At 31.6% G+C, this 25,811-nt stretch overlaps 2 protein-coding genes across 2 annotated transcripts in view; one reads left to right on the forward strand and one right to left on the reverse strand.

Moving 5' to 3' along the window:
* LOC134716259 (phospholysine phosphohistidine inorganic pyrophosphate phosphatase-like) lies at positions 1–7,972 on the forward strand. Its single transcript, XM_063579141.1, has 7 exons — positions 1–160; positions 3,674–3,861; positions 4,170–4,323; positions 4,528–4,591; positions 5,015–5,107; positions 5,512–5,603; positions 6,966–7,972. The coding sequence occupies exons 1-7, from the start codon at positions 54–56 to the stop codon at positions 7,051–7,053; spliced, it is 786 nt and encodes a 261-aa protein (XP_063435211.1). The 5' UTR covers positions 1–53; the 3' UTR covers positions 7,054–7,972.
* LOC134716258 (alanine--tRNA ligase, cytoplasmic-like) overlaps positions 7,839–25,811 on the reverse strand; it is a 26,082-nt gene continuing 8,109 nt past the window's right edge. The window contains exons 10-24 of the mRNA XM_063579139.1: positions 25,290–25,407; positions 21,363–21,514; positions 19,740–19,866; positions 18,622–18,785; positions 18,051–18,167; positions 16,759–16,896; positions 14,827–14,967; positions 14,164–14,240; positions 12,735–12,843; positions 12,196–12,306; positions 11,284–11,403; positions 10,835–10,912; positions 10,183–10,278; positions 8,245–9,652; positions 7,839–7,966 (exon numbers count right to left, since the gene is read on the reverse strand). Of these exons, the coding sequence (XP_063435209.1) occupies positions 9,482–9,652; positions 10,183–10,278; positions 10,835–10,912; positions 11,284–11,403; positions 12,196–12,306; positions 12,735–12,843; positions 14,164–14,240; positions 14,827–14,967; positions 16,759–16,896; positions 18,051–18,167; positions 18,622–18,785; positions 19,740–19,866; positions 21,363–21,514; positions 25,290–25,407 (1,719 nt within the window). The 3' untranslated portion in view covers positions 7,839–7,966; positions 8,245–9,481. The remainder of the gene's footprint in view (positions 7,967–8,244; positions 9,653–10,182; positions 10,279–10,834; positions 10,913–11,283; positions 11,404–12,195; positions 12,307–12,734; positions 12,844–14,163; positions 14,241–14,826; positions 14,968–16,758; positions 16,897–18,050; positions 18,168–18,621; positions 18,786–19,739; positions 19,867–21,362; positions 21,515–25,289; positions 25,408–25,811) is intronic.

Here is a 25,811-nt window from a genome sequence, read left to right on the forward strand (position 1 = left end):
AAGAATATTCACTACACCTTGAAAACTGAAAGTAAGAAATATAAAAATAAATAATGAGTTGGTGTAAAGATGTTAAAGGTGTCCTATTAGATATAACAGGTGTTCTGTTTGAGAGCGGTGCGAGTGAACCAATTAAAGGTTCTGTTGAAGCTATTAAAAGGTATGAACAGATCACAGGCACTTTTTTCTATCCATGTCACGTTCCCCAAATGGCACAATGATTGAAACTAGGTATAAAAGATAATAATAATAGATGATCATAGATCTATAGTTTGAGCCTATATTTTTCACATTTACTTTATATATGAGCGAATGAATAAATTGTTTATCTGTTTATATAGGCCACAGACCTCAATTAAATTCTCTATTTTAATTCACAGGCGCTTGGGTCTATGATACAGATTTTTTTTTTTTTTTTTTTTATTAAAATATTCAATTTTCTTTATTTATAATACATATCTATCACTTCTGTGCATGTCCCACTTAGTTTCGAGTGATTTAAACGACCCAGAGAAAAAACCAAATTTTACTATCCATACTAAGAAACTTAGTATGGATAGTAAAATTTGGTATTTTCTCAGGGTAGTTTCGAGTGATTTAAACGACCCAGAGAAAAAACCAAATTTTACTATCCATACTAAGAAACTTAGTATGGATAGTAAAATTTGGTATTTTCTCAGGGGCGTTTAAATCACTCGAAACTAAGTGGGACATGCACAGAAGTGATAGATATGTATTATAAATAAAGAAAATTGAATATTTTAATAAAAAAAAAAAAAAAAAAAATCTGTATCATAGACCCAAGCGCCTGTGTTTTAATTTAGTTCTTTATAACGTTTAAATGTTTCATTAAAAAAAATGCACCTAATCTTTTTGTCAAATTTTTTGTGTGTGTAAAGTACAGTTCTGAGGCTCCCACAGGGTGACCCCACCAGTTCGCAAGGTCGCTTTTAAAATCGTTGAGAGGTCGTTTTTAAGGGAAATGTACAGGTCGCAGGTCGTTATTCTCATCACAGAGGACAGAAGTCGATCAGAGGTCCTTTTTTAGCTCACCTGGCCCAAAGGGCCAAGTGAGCTTTTCTCTTCACTTGGCGTCCGTCGTCCTGCGTCCGGCGTTAACTTTTACAAAAATCTTCTCCTCTGAAACTACTGGGCCAAATTTAACCAAACTTGGCCACAATCATCATTGGGGTATCTAGTTTAAAAATTGTGTCCCGTGACCCGGCCAACCAACCAAGATGGCCGCCATGGCTTAAAATAGAACATAGGGGTAAAATACAGTTTTTGGCTAATAACTCAAAAACCAAAGCATTTAGAGCAAATCTGACATGGATAAAATTGTTTATCAGGTCAAGTTCTATCTGCCCTGAAATTTTCAGATGAATCTGACATTCCTTTGTTAGGTTGCTGCCCCTGAATTGGTAATTTTAAGGAATTTTTGCTGTTTTTGGTTATTATCTTGAATATTATTTAAGATAGAGATAAACTGTAAACAGCAATGATGTTCAGCAAAGTAAGATCTACAAATAAGTCAACATGACCAAAATGGTCAGTTGACCACTTTAGGAGTTATTGCCCTTTAAAGTCAATTTTTAACCATTTTTCGTAAATCTTAGTAATTTTTTACAAAAATCTTCTCCTCTGAAACAACTGAGCCAAATTAATTGAAACTTGGCCACAATCATCATTGGGGTATCTAGTTTATAAATTGTGTCCAATGACCTGGCAATCAAACCAAGATGGCCACCATGGCTAAAAATAGAACATGGGGTAAAATGCAGTTTTTGGCTTATAACTCAAAAACCAAAGCATTAAGAGCAAATCTGATCGGAAGTAAAATTGTTAATTAGGTCAAGATCTATCTACCCTGCAATTTTCAGATGAATTGGATCATCGGTTGTTAGGTTGCTGCCCCTGAATTGGTAATTTTGAGGAAATTTTGCTGTTTTTCTGTTATTATCTTGAATATTATTATAGATAGAGATAAACTGTAAACAGCAATAATGTACAACAAAGTAAGAACTAAAAATAAGATAACATGACCAAAATAGTCAATTGACCCCCTAAGGAGTTATTGACCTTCATAGTCAATTTTTAACAATTTTCACAAAATTTGTAGATTTTCACCAACATTTTCCACAGAAACTACTGTTACAGATAGAGATAATTGTAAGCAGCAAAATTGTTTAGTAAAGTAAGATCTACAAACACACCACCATCACTAAAACACAATTTTGTCATGAATCCATCTGTGTACAATGTTTAATATTAACATAGACCAAGGTGAGCGACACAGGCTCTTTAGAGCCTCTAGTTTCCAAATTTTACAGGTCCCAGGTCGTGTTTTTGGAAGGCCCTCAGGTCTGAAGTCGCCTCTTAAAAGCCCAGAAGTTGCAGGTTGTTTTTAACCCTGCGGGAGCCACAGTTATAGTCCAAAACCATATATCCAAAATTCAGAACGATTGCTCCTCTGTATTTTATAAATTCAGCCAATACACATCCATACCCCTATGGAGTATGGACAAGTCAAAAGACGTTCCGAAAAACTTTAAATATCACCTTTTTGCACCTGGCCTAATAACTCTTTCCATATTAAAATCATTCAGTTAAAATAAAACATCCAAAAGTTTATTTTAGCTCTCTTCTTTCATTTCCACCCAAGACATGCCAGAAAAGATAAGAAACGTATGAGATAGGGAAAGAAAAAAGAAAAAAACACTTTAATTAAAGGGAACTGTATTCGAAACATCAACGAAAAGTGGGGTCATTAATTGTGGTCTTGGGCCTATATATAAACATGTTAGTGTGCTATGAAATATCTTGAGTATAAGCATAGTGATTTATATAGTCCAAATAATTAATAAATTATGACGTCTTTCCAAGGTTATTTTAATTTTTTTTTTTGGAAGATGTCATAATTATTTGGACTGCCTTATCTCAGACCAAATCATGCATGTATGAGGGGGATAGGAGGGGTCCTGATCCTGAAATCCTGGGCTTAAAAACAAAAAATCCTGAGGTCCCAAATTTATGTAACTGAAATCCCGACATCCTGAAATTTCAAAAAAAAAGAATTCCTTGATCCCAAAAGGGTCAATCCCAAATTCCCAAGCTTAAAAACACCCGATCCTGGAGTCCCTATGAAGGTCCTATTCCCCCCTCATGTATTTGTAGTCAACCAGCAAGACACTCTAATGCAGATTGTTAGTATAACTTCTACATACATGACATATATTAATTTCCAAGTGAAAACAACTTAAATAAATATTCAATAAAATATAAATCAAAACTACATGGGGCAGGGACATCCAAAGGGTATCTTGTCCACAAGTACATGTAAATCAATGATGCTTTAATTTTTTTTTAATACTTATGTGTTCACTATTAATTTTGCTTATCATGCTTATGTAACTATGGTGATTAAATGAAATAAATGTATTAATTAGTCCTCTGGAAAAACAAGCTGATTTTTATCAGCTGGGGTTAAGCAATGTTGCCAATTGTGCATCTTCAAGTCCTGGTTTGGCCATCTTCACCAGCCAAAGATAATGATCCAACCCTTGGCTGTTAAGATGTGGTTGGGTAGGTAGTAAAAATTTACATTCTATCTAAAGGTGACTCAGTCATAAAGAATTTTTCGGCAAGTTGCTTTTTATTTAGTATTTTATTTTAGATTAAAGGACAGTAAAATTCCAGTGAGATTTTGTACAAATGAAACGACCAAGACAAGAAAGAAACTTTTACAGAAGTTACACAGTATTGGGTTTTCTATGACAGAAGAGGATGTATTTCCCCCAATACCAGCATGTTGTCAAATCTTGAAGTCTAGAGGGCTTAGACCACATCTTGTGGTAAATCCAGGTATATTTTGTCAAGTTCAGGAAATAGTGTATACAGAATAGCATATTTAAGGGAATAGTTTTACATATTCATGACTTTTTATTTTCATTGTATGTTTCCTCTCAAAAAGAAACGTTCTTGAAAAATTAGTTTGTTTACAGTATTGATTGCTGATTTAAGCAATAACTCAAATTGATTTCTAAATTTCAATAAAAATAAACAATATTAAATAATACACAGATTAAAATTGATTGTAAGATATGATAAATGTGCATTACTTGTGAGAATATTTACAATTTTGGAGAACTATATAAGTATTTTCTTTACAGATGCCCTGTCAGATTTTAGTGAGGTGAATCAAGAGAACCCTAACTGTGTTGTACTAGGAGATGCTACAGACACCTTCTCATATCAGAATCTCAACAAAGCTTTCCAACTCCTCATGTCACTAGATACACCGGTTCTCTTTGCTCTTGGAGGAGGGTAAATATATCAACACTGTAAACAAATTATTATGCTGCAAAAACAAATGAAAAATTGTGTATTGCTTAAAAATGTTGAGGAAATGAATAAAATACAATCTAAAATATTTAGATAAGTAATAAAGACAAACAATCTCAAATGTTTAAAATAATTCTTAATTCTTTATGTGTATACAGAAACAATTTTTCACTTAATCTGTTGCAGGAAGTATTACAAGGAAGGCTCAGACTTAACATTAGATGTTGGACCTTTTGCAAAAGCACTTGAGGTAACATCCCAACCACTTATTTAGTCCATGGGTGGTATTATGTACATGTGAAAGGACAAAATATATTGCAAATACAATTCATTTCAATATCTTAATTGAACCTATTCATGGCTCATTGAGAATATTATTACAAACTTAACAGAACATTAATAATAAGTGAATATTAATTTAAATACTGTAGATAAAATGAAGATTTTAAATTCAATTTTATTATCAAAAGTTTCATTTAAAACTTAAGCAAATCTTAAGTTATCTCCCTTAGACCACAGTATGAAGCAATAATGAATATGTACATTGTGCAGCTATAAAAACTTCTGGGTGGATTCATTTTTTGTAGTGCATATGTAAAACTTGATTAGTGTAAACTTACAAACATGACAGAAGTTTTGACCTTGAACTTGTTTTAGGCTTGTTTCCTTACAGTATGCTTGTGATGTAAAAGCAGAAATAGTTGGTAAACCATCCAAATCCTTCTTTGGTGCAGTACTCCAAGATCTAGGACAACCACCAGAGTGTGTAAGTAGGAAAAGTACTGTGTTTTGTACGTGTTCAGCTGTTCCACTCTGAATTTTTAATCCAAAATGTAGTTTGTATGTAAAACCTAACCAAACTCAATTGGTAAATCCAGACATGTATCCATTTACTTTACCATGACTAAGCAGTCATCATTATTAAGAGGGCATGTACTCACATCAAATTATGCATTTAAAAGGCTAAGAGTCTGGCTTCTGTCTCCAGCTGTTATAAATGACTGGATAAGTTGAACAGTACATAACAATAGTGGTTGAGGGAAGGATAATTAGTAATGGTTGATCAATTTTCATTAGCTAAAGGGAATGAACGATATGGTACAAATTGAAAATTACTACAATCAGCATGATTTACATGTAATCATTATCAGACTGTCTTATATTTCTTAGGTAGTAATGATTGGTGATGACATTGTAAATGATGTAGGCGGGGCTCAGTCATGTGGCATTAGAGGTGTACAAGTTCGTTCTGGAAAATACAGGTAATTTAAAACAAAACCACCTTCAAATTTACCCTATATTCATGCAGTATAAAACAAAACTATTTTTTATTTTATAACATTAAACATGTGAAACAAAATAAAAACTAAACATCAATATCATAATAATGCATGATTTTCTTTTATCACTACATGTAGTAAATTTGTATTTATAAAAAGTAGTCTTTTAAAATAACAGCCTTGTTATAAAAAGAGTAGAAGTAATTGTGTTTGAAAATGCATGAAAACATTATGCTTCTGTTTGGTTGAAATTGTTCTGTAGAAAGAATCAAATTAACATTATCAATCTGCATCTGAAATATTGTAATCATACCTTTTTTTCAAAGAAACAATGAAGGAGCATTCTTCTACAAAACAATTGTACTGCTATTTGCAAAAGAACCAACTTTTTTTAAACAATAAGAATGAAATTGCATTAGATAAAAATGAGAATGGAAATGGGGAATGTGTTAAAGAGACAACAACACAACCATGCATGGACATGATTGAACAGAAAACAGCAGAAGGTCACCAACAGGTCTTCCATGCAGCAAGAAACTCCCGCACCTAGAAGCGTCCATCAGCTAGCCCCTAAACAAATATATATATACTAATTCAGTGATAATGAACGCCATACTAATTTCCAAATTGTACACAAGAATAATACAAGATTAATAAAGGCCAGAGACTCCTGACTTGGGACAGAAGCAAAAAATGTGGCAGGATTTAAACATGTTTATGAGATCTCAACCCTCCCCCTATACCTCTAGCCAATGTAGAAGTAAACACATAACAATATGCACATTAAAATTCAGTTCAAGAGAAGTCCTAGTGTGATGTCAGAATATGTAACCAAAGAAAATAAAAAAAATGACAATAATATATAAATAACAACAGACAACTAGCAGTTAACTGACATGCCAGCTCCAGACTTCAATTACGGTAAACTGATAGGAAGATTATGTTTTCATCATATGAATATCAGGCACAATCCTTCCCATTAGGGGTTTAGCATCATACCACCTTAACATATATGAAAAGAACATAACTCTTCTCATGGTAGTATGTATTTTACTGAAAAGTAGGGTATATATAAAAAAAAGAAGATGTGGTATGATTGCCAATGAGTTAACTATCCACAAAAATACCAAAATGACACAAACATGAACAATTATAGGTCACTGTACGGCCTTCAACAATGAGCAAAGCCCATACCGCATATAGTCAGCTATAAAAGGCCACGATAAGACAATGTAAAATAATTCAAGCGAGAAAACTAACGGCCTTATTTATGTAAAAAAATGAAGTATATATTTTACTAAAAGGTCTTTAAACTTAACTTGATTTTTCTTTAATTCATTTCAGGCCATTGGATGAAAACCACCCAACAGTAAAGGCTGATGGTTATGTGGATAATTTAGCACAGGCTATAGACCTTATTTTACAATCCTGATGCAATGAAAATACTCTTTATTTTTAGTTATACATATCTGTGAATTGACATGACATTACTTTTGACTTATCAAGAGGTTTATAAACTTCAGATAACTTTCCTTGATATGTTTTATCTAGATTTATTTGTCGAAGTATGTTTATTTTAAATGGCTTGTCATGATCTCACTCTGTAGTCAGTTTTGAGACCCTTTATGAGAGAAATAATTTCTTAGTAGATTATTATATTGTTTATGAATAAAATAGAGTATTGGAAAAATTCCGTTCAAAATAGGCACATTGAATTGACTATATGGCTTTTACACTTAGCTCTATAACCCAGAGAAGTTGTAATCAAATTAAATGGAATAAAAGGATTAAGATTGATGAGACTCAATTGAAAATTAACGTCTTATTGGTTTGTTAATGTTATGGAATAAACTATTCCCAATGCCCAGAGGCTATATTACAATGACTTTGTCTAATATTTTTTCAACAAATATTTTAATCCTAAACCAATAAGATAACCTGATTCACTTATAGCTGTTAATTTCTGGGTCATTTGGTCTCTTGTGGAGAGTTGTCTCATTGGCTAGTTTGATTGCCAGCTTGACGCTGATTATATATTTATAAGTGTTTCTCGTTTCTTGGTTTTTTATATACTAGTAGATTAGACTGTTGGTTTTCCCGTTTGAATGGTTTTACACTAGTAATTTGGGGGGGGCTTTACAGCTTGTTGTTCAGTGTGAGCCAAGGCTCCGTGTTAAAGGCCGTAAATTGACCTATAATGGTTTACCCAGTACTTTTTTAAAATTGTTATTTGGATGGAGAGTTGTCTCATTGGCACTCACACCACATCTTCCTATATCTATCTTTTCATCACATGCTACAGCGGGTGTTGGTCCTATATAAATGTTGTTTGGTGGAATTATTTACTTAAGGTGGTACCCAACACTTTCACTTAAATTAATTTGGCTCATTTAAATTTCATAAAATTTTGACAAAGTATTTACTTTGACCCTATAACAAGTATTTAAAAATTTCAAAAATTTTGAACCAACCATTTTGTTAGAAAACTTACACTGGTTATATAGAAGTTTGACAAACAACAGTTTTGATCATTGAGAAGCTTTAATATTTCCTTTACAACACTATGTAATTAAAACGTTGAGCTGATTTTACAGAGTTATCTCCCTGTAGTGTTAGGTTCCACCTTAAGAAAAACCTCAAATTTGTTATGTTTAACATCCTGTTTGTACCTGTCCCAAGTCAGTAGCCTGTTATTCAGTGGTTGTTGTTTACTGGTGTATAATGTGTTTTATATTCATTGTTTTGTTAGTTTTCTCCTTTGAATTGTTCAATATTTTTTCATTTCAGGCTCTAATATAGCTGACTAAGTGGTATGGGTTTTGTGAATTCACATTTCTATAAGATGTGTCACGGTACTTATCTATCCCAAATTTATGTATTTGGTTTTGATGTTATATTTGTTATTCTCATAGGATTTTGTCTAATGCTTAGTCCGTTTCTGTGTGTGTTACATTTTAATGTTGTGTCGTTCTCCTCCTATATTTAATGCGTTTCCCTCAGTTTTAGTTTCCATGGATTTATGAGTTTTGAACAGCTGTATACAATTGTTGCCTTTATTTTTTGCTTATTGTTGAAAGCCCTAAGCTGACTTGTAGTTGTTAACTTCTGAGTCGTTTGGTCTCTGATGGAGAGTTGTTTTATTTGCAATCATACAACATCTTCTTATTTTATATTGAAAATGGCAATAAGTAAATTTTGTACAAGTTAATACATGTTTATATATTTATGTTATAACAAATAAAATAAAATGTATTTACAAGTATTTTTTTTTTACTGCAGCTATAACACTTCCTGTTGTCTTAATTACCAAATGAAGTAACAAAGATATTAAGTGCAATTTTGATTCATGTAATGGTCTTTTTAAGGGCATTCACTGACACTATACACTATATCAGCATTAATGCAGAATTCAATGGGACTTGATGAGTTCACTGGTACGAGCACTATTTGCTGACTCAGCTATTGAACTGTAACTTAATTTCCTATGCCATAATTTTGGGTGAAAGCTGAAAGTTAACAAAGATATTTATTGGATTCACTTTCTTTTTTCTTTGTTCAACTTCTTGAATATGTGAATTGTATTTATACTGATGTTGTATACCCTATTAGTAGAAGTTAAATCACCACAACGATGGAAGTTTTCAACAACCTTGACTGGCTATACAGCCCTTGCACGGTTGGTAATTCACCACATGTCTATCAGCTGTCATACTACAAGAGATTGTTTGTCTTTATGTGAAAGAGATCAAATAGAAATGAGGATTTTTTTAGTTTTTTGTGAGACAAAGAAAAGGAGAAAGACATTTTATTAATCGGAATAATAATAATAATAATTCTTTAAAAATATAATCATCTTATTATCAACTAAAAACACTCTGTAATTTTTCACAAATTGCTACACTTTTTTCTAAAGCTTTTCGTTTAAGTGTTATTATCAAAAAGGTACAATTCTTTTTCACTTTTTTCTTCAATTTTACATCACTGTCAACACTTTTCAACACTGCATCGAAACCATCATCTAATTCTATATCCTAAAAAAGAATTAAAACATGGCGTCAGTATAATTATACTCTCTCTTATCACCAAAAAAATAAGGAAACTATTAATGTATACATTACATTGGATACAAAATTAAAATGAAACTCTATCTTCTTAACATGGCATTTATATATTTGTAGTCAAATTATTGACTTTTCAGTACGTCTTATATAAGTCATCAACAAGCTGTCTACAATAGTTTCTTTGACTTGATTATGTCTTGTAATTGTCAGAATGTTTGTTGTTGTAATCAAACTGTTATAAAGTAGTAAAATCTCCCACAATTGTGGCCATACTAGTATTGATGTTTTAGAGGTTATCAGGTTGAAACATTTTGCTATCTAATATCTCTTTTTGAAAACCCTTTATGACCTGACAAGGTCATCTAAATTATAGTTCATTTGATATAGGCAATTTCATTTCGGATGATGCTTTGTGAAAACCTATCTCGAATGAAAAAAGACTTAAATAGGGTAGAATAGCAAGGAAAGAAGAACAATATCAGTATACTGGTATTAATTACCTCATTTAAACATACAACTATTGATAAATTTTTGTCTCGTGTTGAAACTACTGCAACTGGTCGACTTGAATTCACATCTAGTAAAACTTGCTGTATCTGAAATAAAGAATTTGGCAACATTTCAATACAAACTTGCATAATGAAAAGAAATCAATATTATATAGGTTTTCATAGCTATATATATATATAGTAATCTGGTATCTTGAATTCAAGCTTGAATCTTAGCACATGGACACTTTGTACAATTTTCATAACTTAAGTTTTCATGTTCTTTTTCGGTTGACTAAATAGATTTTCTTTTATAAATAACAAAAAAGATTCCTGGACAAAAGTAGAGCAAATTGTCAGTGGTTGGCTAATTTCGTTTCCTCATAATTTTGTTATTTTAGAAAATGTTGGTGATGGCATATCTTTGGCAGTCTCTGTATAAAACTTGACTACAAACCCCCCATTAAGGACTTGGTGTATGGTATAGACTCTTATATATTGTGGAAATCAGAGTATACCTGTCACAAAATATTTGCAATCATAGTTAATATATCTAAAGCTTAGTTAGGAAAAAATTGTAGATACTTATAATTCATCTGTGATAGCCAATCTAAAAATTCTGTTTTGATCAGTTTACTTGTAATCCATTATAAAGTTAACTTACAACTTGTGGAGTTAAAATCAGTTCTGTGGTAACAGTGCAACAAGCAGATGAAGTGTTTTCCAATTGCTCTAAAATTTCCTGAAAATGAAAAAATCAGACCTTAATTTTCATTTAATTTTAAAAGATAAATTGTGTAAATTGTTTTTGGTGGGCATAATAAGTAAATAAATTGACAATGATGTGACCAAAGGGTATTTACAAAAGTTTCAAACAACACAATTACTGCAAAATATCAATTCTAAAAAGTCTGGACAACTGAAAACATTTCTTCTATTGTTTAAATAAATTAAAATATTTCAAAGGCATTAAAAAATATCAGGTGTTTTATACTCATTCAGCACCTGATATTTTACATGAATATATATGTTAAAAGGCTATAGAAGTTTTTTATATTGTTGGATCGCTGTCTCATTGATGTTCACCCAAAATCTCCTATCTCTGATAGTTACCTGTTTGAGTTGCTCTTTCTTAATAGTATTCAACACTGCCTTCATAGAATCTCCCAGTCTGTCTACTCTTAGTCTGATATCGTCATGAACTGTCTTTGGAATAGCTTCATCTTTTAAAACCTTTAAAAAGAGTATATATTTAATCAACCATACACTAACTAGAATATGTGTTGATCAGCTACTACAAATATGTGACTGCTTAATTTAGTAAGTACATGTTTATCTCAACTCTCATTATTATTATTACAAATTTGAACAAATCAGTGTTAAATATTTGTATGAATAGCCCTCTGGTTTCTTTTGCCCCCTTTTGTATCTTGCCATTACTTTGCATCAATAATTATTATAAACTTCTTGTAAATTCAAACATGTGTATGTATTATTCAATAAAAGTCTTAGCATTTTATATTATGTCTGGTTAGAAGAGATGTGGCATATATTTATTTTTATTCAGATCAAACTATTTGCTACCACCACTCCAGGCTTGAACACTACCAAGAGATAAAAACTCCCATTTTGTAATTTTTTATATGAATTAAACAGGATTTTTCTCAATATCACAAAAATTAAAATTGCATTTGAGTCCAAATTGACAAAATCGCAATAATAAATGCACACAATAATTTCTGAAACTACAGTATAAAAAATAATAATATTTTAAACAAGAATCAGAATTTACAGATAAGAATTTTCACATAGCCTGTAAACAGCATTATTATATATACTGATGGATATTTCCTATATAAAACAATATCAAAATTCAACATCTTCTAATCCTTTCTTTAAGGAAAGACAGTTGTTTTCTAAAACCTGTGTCATGATATGGCAGGCAGAGTCAACTAAATTAGATAAATTGTCATTTTGAAACTTTTAAAAATGTAGTAGATGACTTAATTATAACACCAAACAAACCTTATTGATATGTTTAACTCTGTCTAACCAAGTATCAGTTTGAGCTTCAGATTTTATCATGGCTTCGAATTCCTGAAGATATTTCTCAAGAATAAAACCATTTTCAATAGCCTGAAAAATATCAATTAGTGAAATAAATACTATATAGTTTCTTAAAATTTGAAAACTTAGCTTCAAATGCTTGTATCAAAAAGTTACTAAGAAACTTGAATGTTGTGCCATTTTATATTGCAGACAGTAATCTATTTAACCAGCTGTTAGGCAGTTAGTTTTCTCATTTTTTGGTTTGTATTGTCATTTCAGGGCTTTTAAAACTGACTATGTGTGTATGGGCTTTGCTCATTGTTGAAGGCGGTACGGTGACCTATAGTTGTTAATTTCTGTGTCATGTTGGTCTTTTGTGTAAAGTTGTCTCATTGGCAATAACATCAACCTTTACACAAGTGACAACTGTAATTCTATATGAACCTGCTTCCATTGTGTAATTAATGAACATTTCAGGTATTGTTTGTTTATCAGTGACATATAAGAAAACTTACCTGTTTTGCTTGTGTTCCTGACAAACATGTCAAACGTTTTATACCAAGTGGTGACATAGAAGCTGACGTTATACAAAATGATTCGATATCTTTGGTATTTGTTACATGTCTGTAATAAAAAGATCACCGCCAGAGATATTATAACAATTAAAATTCTTTAGTCTAATGTATTGAAACACTTTTTTTCAAAAGAAAGGAATTATTGCTTCAAAATATGGGTATTTTTTTCATTTAAGGAATGATGCTTATTTGTTTTCTGAATGAAGAAATAGCATAAGAAAGGGGTGCACACTGAATAACCTGCATAGCAGATTATTTAAAAGTGTGAACCACCATTTTTAGGGTATTTGAAATAGACAGAAAAAATATTACAGTCATTCCTTATAAATAATTCTAAATTCCATTTGTAAGGAGTAAATTTTGACAAAACAAATGTTGGTTATATCATGGTCACATGACAAAATTATGTAAGAGCTGGAGGACAAAATACTTTCAGCCAATTGGAATATGTGTTACATCTAAAATTAAATTATTGTTTTTTAAAATTATATTGCTATCAATCAAATTGTAAACGTGCATCCTTCTGATCATTTCTGCCCTGTGAGATTTCCCCTTTTTACAGCAATTTGCAAGACAAAAGTATCAAAAGTAGTTTTTGAGGAAAATATTTGTAAATTATATTGAAAACAATGAACACTGTTGACTTTGACAAGCCATGGACACCTAATGATGAGAAAAGCTCTTATGGTCTAGGTGAACTACAAAACTAGTTTAAACAGGTCACATGTTGATGTGCCTTTAAAAAAAGACAAGAATCTCACCATTTATTAGTGGAAGATCTTTGGTAGTTTCTACTGTGTATTCATTTATTTTCATGGGTACCAATTTTCTTGGATTAATGAAATAAAATTGAGAATGGAAATGGGGAATGTATCAAAGAGACAATAACCCAACCATAGAAAAAACAACAGCAGAAGGTCACCAACAGGTCTTCAATGTAATGATAAATTCTGTTACCCGGACTACATTTTCGTGGATATTTGATTTTGTGGTGTTGCCAAATTCTGTTTGCTACCTTTATAAAATTTGCAGTTCCTTGAACATTAGAATTTGTTGTTCACCTGTACCCTAGTAATCAACAAAAATTGGTATCCATGAAAATTAATGAATCCACAGTATTTTTCTTCACTATTTTCTTAAACTTTGGATGATTTAGGTATTGGCTTATTTTATATACACTTGCCAATTGTTAACAGATGTATGTTGATTTCTAGAAGTCTTGTGGTTTTTTTGGTTTTTTTTAGAGTTGCTGTTACATTATTATTCATACTATGCAAGACAACAAAGCTGTTTTCTTTGTTTATTTACCTAAACTTGGTCCAATGTCAAAGAAAAGACTATAATGTATTTTACATTAAGAAATACTTACGTTCCTCCACACAATTCTGTTGAGAACTCGTTAGCTCCTCTTCCTATACTAACAGTATACACATGACTGGGGTATTCCTGTAATTATATATTATAAAATAGTTTAAACCTAAACATGTTAAATTTTACCAATTTCTAGGGGTCTCATTGATGGGTCTGATTCCAGATCATGCTTATTATTTTGTCAGGTTCCTGTATCCAGCTTATCATTTTTATCATAATGCTTGTAATTTCATGTGTCTGCCCAACTAATTTCACGTTTCAAGCTTTATAATTTGACTCTCACATGTCATGTTAACAAAAAAATAATGTAATCCTGCAGCACGCCAAGACCCCAATTAGACCCACTCTGTTGTTGAAAACCTAGTAAGCAGGAATTGCAATATGCTTCAGTTGTTGACAGCACAGAGTATCTGCATGACTTTACTGAATCTGTGTAACTTAGAGCATACAAAATGATATGTGCTACAAAATGACTACATCCTATCATGTTGTAGACTTTGGGTATTTGTGATGTTTGGTTAATGCCTTGTTAATGTATAAAATATATATTCATATCTATATTCATATGCAAAATTATTTTTTTACTCTATGAACAAAAACACTCATAACCTTAATTTATTAGCCTTTTTTTGATAAATTCAATAACAGTATTTGTCCCTACCTCATCTGCCATTGTTATTATATTAGGTATCTGTAATGCCTGGTTTAGTGGTTGAAGTCCTCTACAGATTATTACACCAGAACTGATGATTTGTTGTACATTATTTTGTAATGTAGTCAAATCTTCTGGCTTCATTTGAGACTGTAAAATAATATATCAATCTGAATTATTACTGTTATATTCATCATATGAAATGTATGTGTGTATTTTATATTCTAACATGACGTCCTTCAAACGCTTTGAGTAAACACCCGTGGTAAAACATGAATATATTGCATTGGCTGTTCCAATTATACTCCCACGTCATATGTTTTTTTATGAATGAAGTACCCGATGTCATAGAATGATGACAATATGATTTAAGTATTTTATGGGAAAATACACGCTTCTGATACCGAAAATCATCACAACAAGGAAACGTAAACAAACGATGCTAAAATGTGGTATATTAGCCCATTTTTTTATACATAGAAGACATATAAGTAAATTATCATTAAAATTCATCCAAATCTATCAAAATAAGTTTTGTGAATGTTTTGAGCATGTCACTTATTCTGTTTGCTCCATCTTTTACGCCAATCTAAAAGTGCATTAATTTATGGGAACGGCAAATAATGGCCTCCACCTAGAGCACTTCGACAAAAAAATGCCATATTTGTCCTATTAGAATTGAAATAATTCATGGGGGCTATCGCTCAGGGTAAAATATTTGTCATAAAGGGCCAACCCGTGGTAAAATAAAGATATATTCAAACCCCCATGATTATTTCTTAAATAATTGTTGAATCAAGGGCAGACATGCTAGATTAATTATCCCATCACATATAAAAACAATGGTAAGAACATCCCAATTATTTCTGACCTTTACAGTATATTCTTATTGTCCCATACTTAAGGTCACTTAGGTCGTACCTAACACTACAGGGAGATAACTCTATAAAGTCAGCTAAACGTTTTAATTACGTTGTGTTGTAAAGGGAATATTAAGCTTCTCAATGATCAAAATAAGTGTTTGTCAAACTGCTATATATCCAGTGTAATTTTTCTATTATAACAGTTGGTTCAATTTTTTTGAAATTTTTATATTTTTGTCAAAGGGTCAAAGTAAACAATAAGAAAATTAAACAAGCCAAATTAATTTTACTTAAAGTGTTGGGTACCACCTTAAATGTTTTATGCATACTGTTCTTTAGTGGCTTTTCAACAAATAATACACACATAGCTAGTTGAATGGGCTGTAAGTATTTATTTGAGTGAATCACTGTGAAGTATGGGGATTGCTTGTGATTTCTTTATGTGTGTACTAAATCTTAACAATAAATAGTTTAGGTACATAACATTTATAGGTTGCACTTTGTAAATACAGCTGTTTCTCAAAACACGCCTCTTTTGGGGAGATTTTGAATAATCATATAAAATTAATTTTGTTTACATACTGGTTACCAGTTATTCTCTCTATGTTCCATCTCATAGAGACATAACTTGGGAATGTTACCAGTAAATAAACATGTGCATATTGGTTACATTGAAATTTGTGGTAACCTTTCATTCGATGTTAGGGGTAGTTAAGAAAATTAGTGTTTAAACTCTGAGAATTTCAGGGCATATAAAAGTTGAAAATGTGCTGCACAGCCCTATATTTTGACCTTTGAAAAAATTGTGGTGCATATGAACTTTCAATTCTAGGATAAGATTTTTTTCAAAATTTCATTGTAAAATTGGTAAAGGAGTTTGTATGGGAAATTATATTGTCAATATTTACAGAAATGCAACATAAAACTTTTACAACACAAAATGTACTTTCCAAATAGTGTAGTGATTGAAGAACAATGCAAACTGTAAAAAACATTAAATGATAGAAGAGAATAACAAACATTGTAATTAGTGTTACAACATAAGTATGACAGATTTGGTATGTGTACTTATACTTACAGTTGTGGAGAAATCAAAAGAGAATTTATGAGGAGAGACTCTAGCTCCTTCCTGTCTGACATTACTATAAATCTTTCTAAGACATCCATTCAGTATGTGTGTAGCAGTATGATTCTTCATGCATCCTAATCTATGATCCTAAACAAATTATAACAAACATTGCACTTCATAAACAAATATCTTCAATTTGGACAACTTTAGTAAACAATGACTTGGATATATTTTTCTTTGATTAAAATCAACACAGGCAATTACACTGATTCTGATATATGTAAAAATAGAAATGAATACAAAGTTCATATTCAATTGGCAATGTTTTCCTGAAAAAAAACTGTCCCAAATCAGGAGCCTGTAAATTCAGTGGTTGTCATTTGTTTATGTGTTACATACTTGTTTTTCTTTTATTTTTTTACTTAAATAAGGAAGTTAGTTTTCTCGTTTGAATTGTTTTACATTGCCTTATGGGGGGCCTTTTATAGCTGACTACACGGTATGCGCTTTGCTCATTGTTGAAGGCCGTACGGTGCCTGTTGTTAATGTCTGTGTCATTTTGGTCTTTTGCGGATAGTTGTCTGATTGGCAATCATACCACATCTTCTTTTTTTATATGTATTAGTTTTATTTGGAATCATTACTGCAGAAACAATCTTATGCTATTTCTGAATTATCACTTATCTAAACTACTAAAGAAAGAAACTCCTCTGAAAGTACAAAGTCAGAATAATGTCTGATATGACTTATAAATGTAGTGTTTTTTACTTCCTAAATTTGTCTTGGAAACAATCTTTTTTCCACAGAAAATTTGAATTTTTAAAAAAATATCCAAATTCATAGACCATTATTGATCAGTGTCTTATATGTCACATGCTCAATCAATGTACTGCCTACAAAATTATAAAAACTCTTTGTTCAAATACTTGGCCAATTGTAAGGCTATTTTCTTGGCATCTTCTATTGGCAAATTGTAAGGCTATTTTGTTGGCATCTTCTATTATTGTATAAGCAAGGGATGTTTTGTGATGTAGGAGTACTTCCATTGTTAAAAACAAGTCTTGTTTGAATTGTTTTACATTGTCTTATCGGGGCCTTTTATAGCTGACTATGCGGTATGGGCTTTGCTCAATGTTGACGGCCATACAGTGACCAATAGTTGTTAATGTTTGTGTCATTTTGGTCTTTTGTGGATAGTTTTCTCATTGGCAATCATACCACATCTTCTTTTTTATACTTCCTCAGTTTGCTGCTCTATACGTGTGCATTAAAAATGTTTTCCTAATAAAGCTAATAATTACCTCATAAATATGAAGGAAAACAGAATCTCCTACACTGATACTTCCTGATTCCATGTTACCAATATGTAGAACATACTTATTAAATATTTGTACATCTCTTACATAGAAAAATCCATTCTGAAAAAGTAAATCTTAATATATATTTCCAGAGTTGAGTTCAATGTGAGTTCAATGTGCAGCAATGTAGAGGCTAGGTAGCTGCTATCAATATTTATGTAACAACTAGTCTCTAGCTACACATTTAATAGTAAAACTCTACATAGCACTACCTAGCTGCTACAATATTGAACCCAGCCCTGCTGAGCATGTTATTGTTAAACTATTGACATCATCATGATTATCAATGACTAGTAATCATTTCTTTCTCTTGTTTAATAATTTCAAAAGCTATAGGACTTTTCATGGATATAAATGATACATGTATATTAATAGGTTTAAATTCTGTTTGTTTATGAACTGATCTCTCACATCTCCAGTCAAATTTTTCAAAGAGATTTTCAGTAAGTCCATTAAAATGTTTGTATGCAGAAAGAGATTTTTTGGAAGATTTTAACAAAATTCCCAAACTTACATTTGTCTTAATACATCCCTTATCAGCAACTTGTCCACCACATTCCCCATAGAATATTGTTTTATCTAACAGAATACCAAACTCATCTTTTCCTACAGTTTCACCGAACAAATGGTTGTCTTTAACAATGGCTGAAACTACTGCCTCCATTCCCTGTGGGAAGTCTGAAAATATATCATGATAGCCATGCATTTCGAATTTCTGATTGTGGTATAAGAATATCTTTGCAATTTTTGTGCAAATAAATAATACTGGAGTTTTAATAATCAGTTGTTCAGTATAACTTTATTAAACTCCAAGAATTAATAACAAGAATACAACAGAATATTGTTTCAGATCCTACAAAGCAAATTCAAGTAAGATAAAAAAAAAAAAAAAGGATGCAGAGGACATAAAAGATACGTCATTTGAAAAAAAGCTCAAAACTATCTTCGCAACTTTTTAATTGTTAACAGTTTTCAGGTCAGCCTCAGTATTCAAACCTCTGAAAATTCTAAGATTCTAGTTAATCCAAATGTTAACAAAAGTGCACTCAGTGTAATGCTAAACAAACCTCCACTAATAATTCAAAGTAATGGAAAAATGGAATAGGTGCTAAATTAGTTTATTTTGAATAAAAGATCCATTGTTTTTAATAGGCCAGTTCCGGGATACAGTTTTCAGACAAATCTGTCAAGTGACTTATATATAAATGTGACTTCCATCACAACAGGACAAAAATGTATGCAGAGAAATTTCCAACACATGTTGCACAAACAGGTGAAAACGTTTTATTTTATACTGCACAAAATATTTATGAAAATAAAATTAAAAAGAATGGTCACCCTTCTTCAATCATACGGCAATCACAATTATGTACTTACGGAACATTAATTATTTCTTTACTACCCTACAGAATCGCGATTATGATTGTGCTAGAAACTTTTTTTAGAGCAGGGATACAGGCACCCCTTTTATCTGGTAAATGATGTCAAAAAGGCGTGTAAATTGGAGATCTTTTCCGCTGAAAGACATGATTCCAGAAATGACCTACTATGCTGGCATGCTGTAAAGTGCCAGTGAATTAAGTTATATAATAGTTTACTTACCATACATATTATCTCTACTGTGATACTTACCATACATATCATCTTTACTGTTATATTGATATGTGTACTTAAAACTGTCATCTGTAGGTGTTATTCCCAAACCAACTATTTCCTTTACAGTTTCTGGGGAAAGATAAACTTTTTCTGTGTTTTCAACCTGAAAAAATATTGTTGGAAGCACTCAAGAAATTTAAAAGGAAAAAATACATTTGTGAAATTGTACATGGGTATTTTAGATACATTCAGAGTTCATATAATGTGATTTTTTTCTAAAGTGGGAAATACATTGTTTTATTAACCAATTTGTTTAAGTACTGTGTATTCATTATAATTGTCCTTCCCTACACCTATATCACCCTGCTCTGTTGCTCAGTAATTCTCGTATCAAGACTTCAAAACAAGACCAGGCATTATCAGCCACGTCACAATGTGAGAGGAGAAGTTATCAGCTACGTCACAATGCGAGAGGAGACGTTATCAAGCTTGCTTTCATCAAGCGCATAACTGTCTTAAGGAGAGGAAAAAATACCATAAATAGAATGATAAACAGATAATCAGGTTTTCTACGTATATATATATATCTTTAAATATCAGCCGCTCGACACAATGTGAAGCTTTTTAGCTTATTCGCTACACTCACTTGCCAAAGAATTCACATTGTGGCTCGCGGCTGATATTTTACGATATCAATGTGTAGAAAACCCAATAATCTTTCCTTATTCGTTGGATACCAGTTTTTGTGGATTTCGTTGATAAAGGTGTACCAAGAGATTAAATGGTCAACAACTGAGAAATGTTGTACAGGCTTGTATAAAGACTTCGACTAAAGAAAGAAATTAAATGTCAACCAACATGCAAGTTTTCCTTCATCCACGAAAATTGGTGCCCACCAAAATAAGTGAATCCACAGTAACTTACAATTAGAATAAAAAATATTAAACTATGGTCAGCTACCATATTAACTTTTAAAAAAAAGGGCTACCACAATGAGGAAATACAAGAATTTACATATATATATTTTAGATGACTACACAAAATTGAGAACAGCAAAAGGTCACCAACAGGTCTTCAATGTAGTGAGAAATTCCCACACCCGGAGGCAATCTTCAGCTGGCCCCTAAACATGCATTATCAAATACTTTTCACCTTCAATCAAAAGGAATACATAACTCCTTTCTGTAAAAATTAGTGTCCTAATGACTGCATAAATCACTAATACCATAACGTTTCTATGTTCAGTCAACTGTGTAATCTATTGTCAAAATTTCACAACATAATGAAAATATGTGCTAAATTTTAAGTTGATGTGACCACATTTATCTACCTTAAACCAAAAACTTAAAACTGATAAAGGACATATTAATCATATGAAGAGATGCACTTATTGAATTACTTTTGCCTCTACTATTGAAGGCCTAGCATTAAACTTAACAATCGCCGCGATATAGCCTTTTTGTGCAAATACGGCATAAAGCAACCAACAATCAATCAATCAATAAAACTTATCAATATCTCCCCCTTTAAAGTAGACTGTCCCTCCTACCTGTTCTCCCCCTCTAAAGTAGACTGTCCCTCCTACATGTTCTCCCCCCTCTAAAGTAGACTGTCCCTCCTACCTGTTCTCCCACCTCTAAAGTAGACTGTCCCTCCTACCTGTTCTTTATTCTGATTCTGCTCAACAATCTGGTGTAAGCCCAGTATATCTAATGATACATTGTATATTTCCCCCAGGTGGGGTAACATTTCTGATGGTATGCCATACCCATCACTGTATTTACCATCTACTATATCCATTAAAATCTTATCTACAATAAATAACTTATATCTAATGATACATTGTATATTTCCCCCAGGTGGGGTAACATTTCTGATGGTATGCCATACCCATCACTGTATTTACCATCTACTATATCCATTAAAATCTTATCTACAATAAATAACTTATATCTAATGATACATTGTATATTTCCCCCAGGTGGGGTAACATTTCTGATGGTATGCCATACCCATCACTGTATTTACCATCTACTATATCCATTAAAATCGTATCTGCAATATGTAACATTCATCTATTATCTTTATACCTTAAAATTATATCTTAAAAATAAAAAAGAAGATGTGGTATGATTGCCAATGAGACAACTATCCATAAAAGACCAAAATGACTCAAACATTAACAATTATAGGTCACCGTACGGCCTTCAACAATGAGCAAAGCCCATACTGCATATAGTCAGCTGTAAAAGGCCCCCATAAGACCAATTAAAACTTGTTTTTCTTGAATAGTTGTATCAGTCAATCAAAAACTAAAAAGATCAGGAAAAATTGAAGGGTCTGTGTGCTTGTTTTTGAGATATAAGCAATTGAAAATTTGGCAGGAAATAATTTTCTCTACATTTTTCATACATTTATCCTTGGCACCTTTTTTCTTTCAAAAAAGATGAAAAAAATAACAATGATTACATAACATTTTTTTTAAATAACATTTTTAACTATATGTTATCTAATTTTGGAAAGAAAAGAAGGGGTGAATGGACAAATTGTTTTAATAGCACTATATGGATAAAACTAGAGATACCAGAGGGACTAAACTCAACGGTAACCCAGTCGCCCAATGCGACTAGATTTTTGGCTAGACAAATATATTTATCATCCTGATCGCCCAGCTGGCTACAAATAATATTTTGCATTGAATCCTGTGTCTATCCTTTCCCCCATGCAATAAACAAAAAACAGCGTTTAAAAACTGTTTCCTAAGGGAAATCCAATTGTCTTATCAAAAGGGAAAATAGAACTGCGGATTTTATTTTATTTTCTCTTTTTTAAAGCTTCTGGATTAATTCATTATTTTTTAGTGTTTTTGTTACGCTTTTGAATCAAAGATACATCCCATTTGTTAAAGGAGTTATTACGAATCCTTGCAAACACAACTAAATGTTCTTCAATGAAAACCAGATGCTCCGCAGGGCGTAGCTTTATACGACAGCAGAGGTTGAACCCTGAACGGTTGGGGCAAGTATGGACACAACATTCAAGCTGGATTCAGCTCTAAATTTGGATTGTGATTTAATGGTTGACACAGCATAGGTTTCTGACACAGAATGAATGTGTTCTAATGAACTTAAAATTTTTGTTTTCTCTTAGAGCAATTCACAATGCTGTTGAATATTAATCCTCTCAAAAAAATGTTTGAAGAAATTTTCTTTTTATTTATGAAATTTCAAATGAGAAAAATTGAACCCAATTTTTAAATCACATCCCCCTTTCCCTTATTCCAAAACTAATCTCAATTAAAATATTCTAATGGAGTTTGCAACAATAACTACTCATTTAAATACATCATAAAATATTAAGATGTAAAAAAAACTGCTTGTTATCACTGAATGGTAAAGATTATTCAAATTGATCAGTTGGTAGTAAAAAGTGAATATACATAGTATATTGTATATAACAAAGATTTAAATTGATTCAGGACAAAGAGAGATAACTCCAATTAAAAAAAAATTCTTGCAATAAGATATTTCTTGCTTACTATTCTGGACAAAGAAAGATAACTCTAATTAAACAAAAATTTGCTATTTCACAATATTGTGAAATTAGATATTTCTTGCCATTGCACAATACTGTGCAATTGAAAAAGTCTTGCTATTGCACAATACTTAATATAATAATTTTAGATCCTGATTTGGACCAACTTAAAAACTGGGCCCATAATCAAAAATCTAAGTACATGTTTAAATTCAGCATATCAAAGAGACCCAAGAATTTATTTTTTGTTAAAATCAAACTTAGTTTAATTTTGGACCCTTTGGACCTTAATGTAGGCCAATTTAAAAATGGGACCAAAAATGAAGAATCTACATACACAGTTAGATTTGGCATATCAAAGAACCCCATTTATTCAATTTTTTATGAAATCAAATAAAGTTAAATTTTGGACCCAGATTTGGACCAACTTGAAAACTGGGCCAATAATCAAGAATCTAAGTACATTTTTAGATTCAACATATCAAAGAACCCAACCGATTCATTTTTTGTCAAAATCAAACTAAGTTTAATTTTGGACCCTTTGGACCTTAATGTAGACCAATTTGAAAACATGACCAAAAGTTAAGAATCTACATACACAGTTAGATTCGGCATATCAAAGAACCCCAATTATTCAATTTTGATGAAATCAAACAAAGTTTAATTTTGGACCCTATGGGCCCCTTTTTCCTAAACTGTTGGGACCGAAACTCCCAAAATGAATACCAACCTTCCTTTTATGGTCATAAACCTTGTGTTTAAATTTCATAGATTTCTATTTACTTATACTAACGTTATGGTGTGAAAGCCAAGAAAAATGCTTATTTGGGTCCCTTTTGGGCCCCTAATTCCTAAACTGTTGGGACCTAAACTCCCAAAATCAATACAAATCTTCCTTTTGTGGTCATAAACATTGTGTTTAAATTTCATTGATTTCTATTTACTTAAACTAAAGTTATTGTGCAAAAACCAAGAATAATGCTTATTTGGGCCCTTTTTTGGCCCCTAATTCCTAAACTGTTGAAACCAAAACACCCAAAATCAATCCCAACCTTTCTTTTGTGGTCATGAACCTTGTGTCAAAATTTCATAGATTTCTATTAACTTAAACTAAAGTTAGAGTGCGAAAACCAAGAAAATGCTTATTTGGGCCCTTTTTGGCCCCTAATTCCTAAAATGTTGGGACCAAAACTCCTAAAATCAATACCAACCTTCCTTTTATGGTCATAAACCTTGTGTTAAAATTTCATAGATTTATATTCACTTTTACTAAAGTTAGAGTGCAAAAACTAAAAGTATTAGGACGACGACGACGACGACGCAGACGACGACGCCAACGTGATAGCAATATACGACGAAAATTTTTTCAAAATTTGCGGTCGTATAAAAATGAAACGCAAAACTCATAAATAAATATCATAATATCTAGTATGGTAACCAATCTTCTACTGTTAAATATTATAATATATACTGCAGCTGTGCTATTTGAGCACTCAAATTGCATTGACTGTATATTTATATGTGATATACAGTCACTGACCATATATCATCTTGTTTATGACGTCAATAAAACATACAGGTTCGCTGCAATTTTACGTTGTCCGCTCACAGTTAAAGAATGACAGTTTTTACCCTAAATACTTCATTTTGAACAGTTATAAGAGTTGCAGTATATAATGAATAACCTTGCATTGTCTCGAAATATCAATCTGTTATTTGTTCTCGGCTCGAAACAGGCAGAAATGCAAGGCACAGACTCGCTATCTACCTGTTCTAAGCCTTGTACAAATAACATTGATATTTCGAGACAATGTAAGGTTATTCTGTATATATATTTCTGTTGGCAATAATTCAAATATATAAGGCCTATAGAGAAAAAGAGTTAAGATTAGTCCCTGCTCCAAATACCTGGCAAAATATGTATACAAGAGGAGCAAACATCCTTCTCACAGCAACAAAATGTCAATCATTCATCCCAAATCTTTACAAAAACTTAAGTAGTTTTATAACTACCAACCTTTAAATATATGTATATTGAGGAACTATGCTGACCTGTTAAATGTCTTGAGATGGTATCCTTGTTAGAAGAAAAGCACTTGTCAAAAGCTTTTACTCCAATTGTGAATACTTTTTCATAATGGTCCTCACTCTCAGATATTACATCTTTAATCTGAAACAATATGTAATTTAATTATTATACATTTCAAAGAACTCCTATACAATGTTTTCACAGTAACAAGTTCATAATTGTATATCAATGAGTATGTAATAAAAGATATAATTATGTATGTCATGTGACTTTTTATAATAGAACAAATAATTTTATTTTTTTAAATATGTCGATACTTTGAATTGGTAACGTTGAATATGTTTAGCAAACATAGGAAACAGATTCAGTTTTAAGCATTATACCTGCTTTATCAAATGTTTTTGTATTTTATAAGCTTTATAAATACAGAACAAAACAAAAGAATTGGTGGTAATATTATCCAATGATTTTGTAGTAACCACAAATTAGTTTCACATTTCCCAATACTTAGTCTTGTATTATTTTTAATTTAAATTTCTTGTGTA

Source organism: Mytilus trossulus, chromosome 4 (assembly GCF_036588685.1).
Source record: "Mytilus trossulus isolate FHL-02 chromosome 4, PNRI_Mtr1.1.1.hap1, whole genome shotgun sequence".
In the NCBI taxonomy this organism is placed as follows: Eukaryota; Metazoa; Mollusca; class Bivalvia; order Mytilida; family Mytilidae; genus Mytilus; species Mytilus trossulus.

Bases quoted from the DNA above. Each gene is read 5' to 3' on its own strand.
- LOC134716259 (XM_063579141.1), top strand. From the start codon at position 54: ATGAGTTGGTGTAAAGATGTTAAAGGTGTCCTATTAGATATAACAGGT. The intron at 4,324-4,527 runs GTAAATATATCA...AATCTGTTGCAG, and splicing joins CTCTTTGCTCTTGGAGGAGG to GAAGTATTACAAGGAAGGCT. The intron at 4,592-5,014 runs GTAACATCCCAA...GTTTCCTTACAG, and splicing joins CTTTTGCAAAAGCACTTGAG to TATGCTTGTGATGTAAAAGC.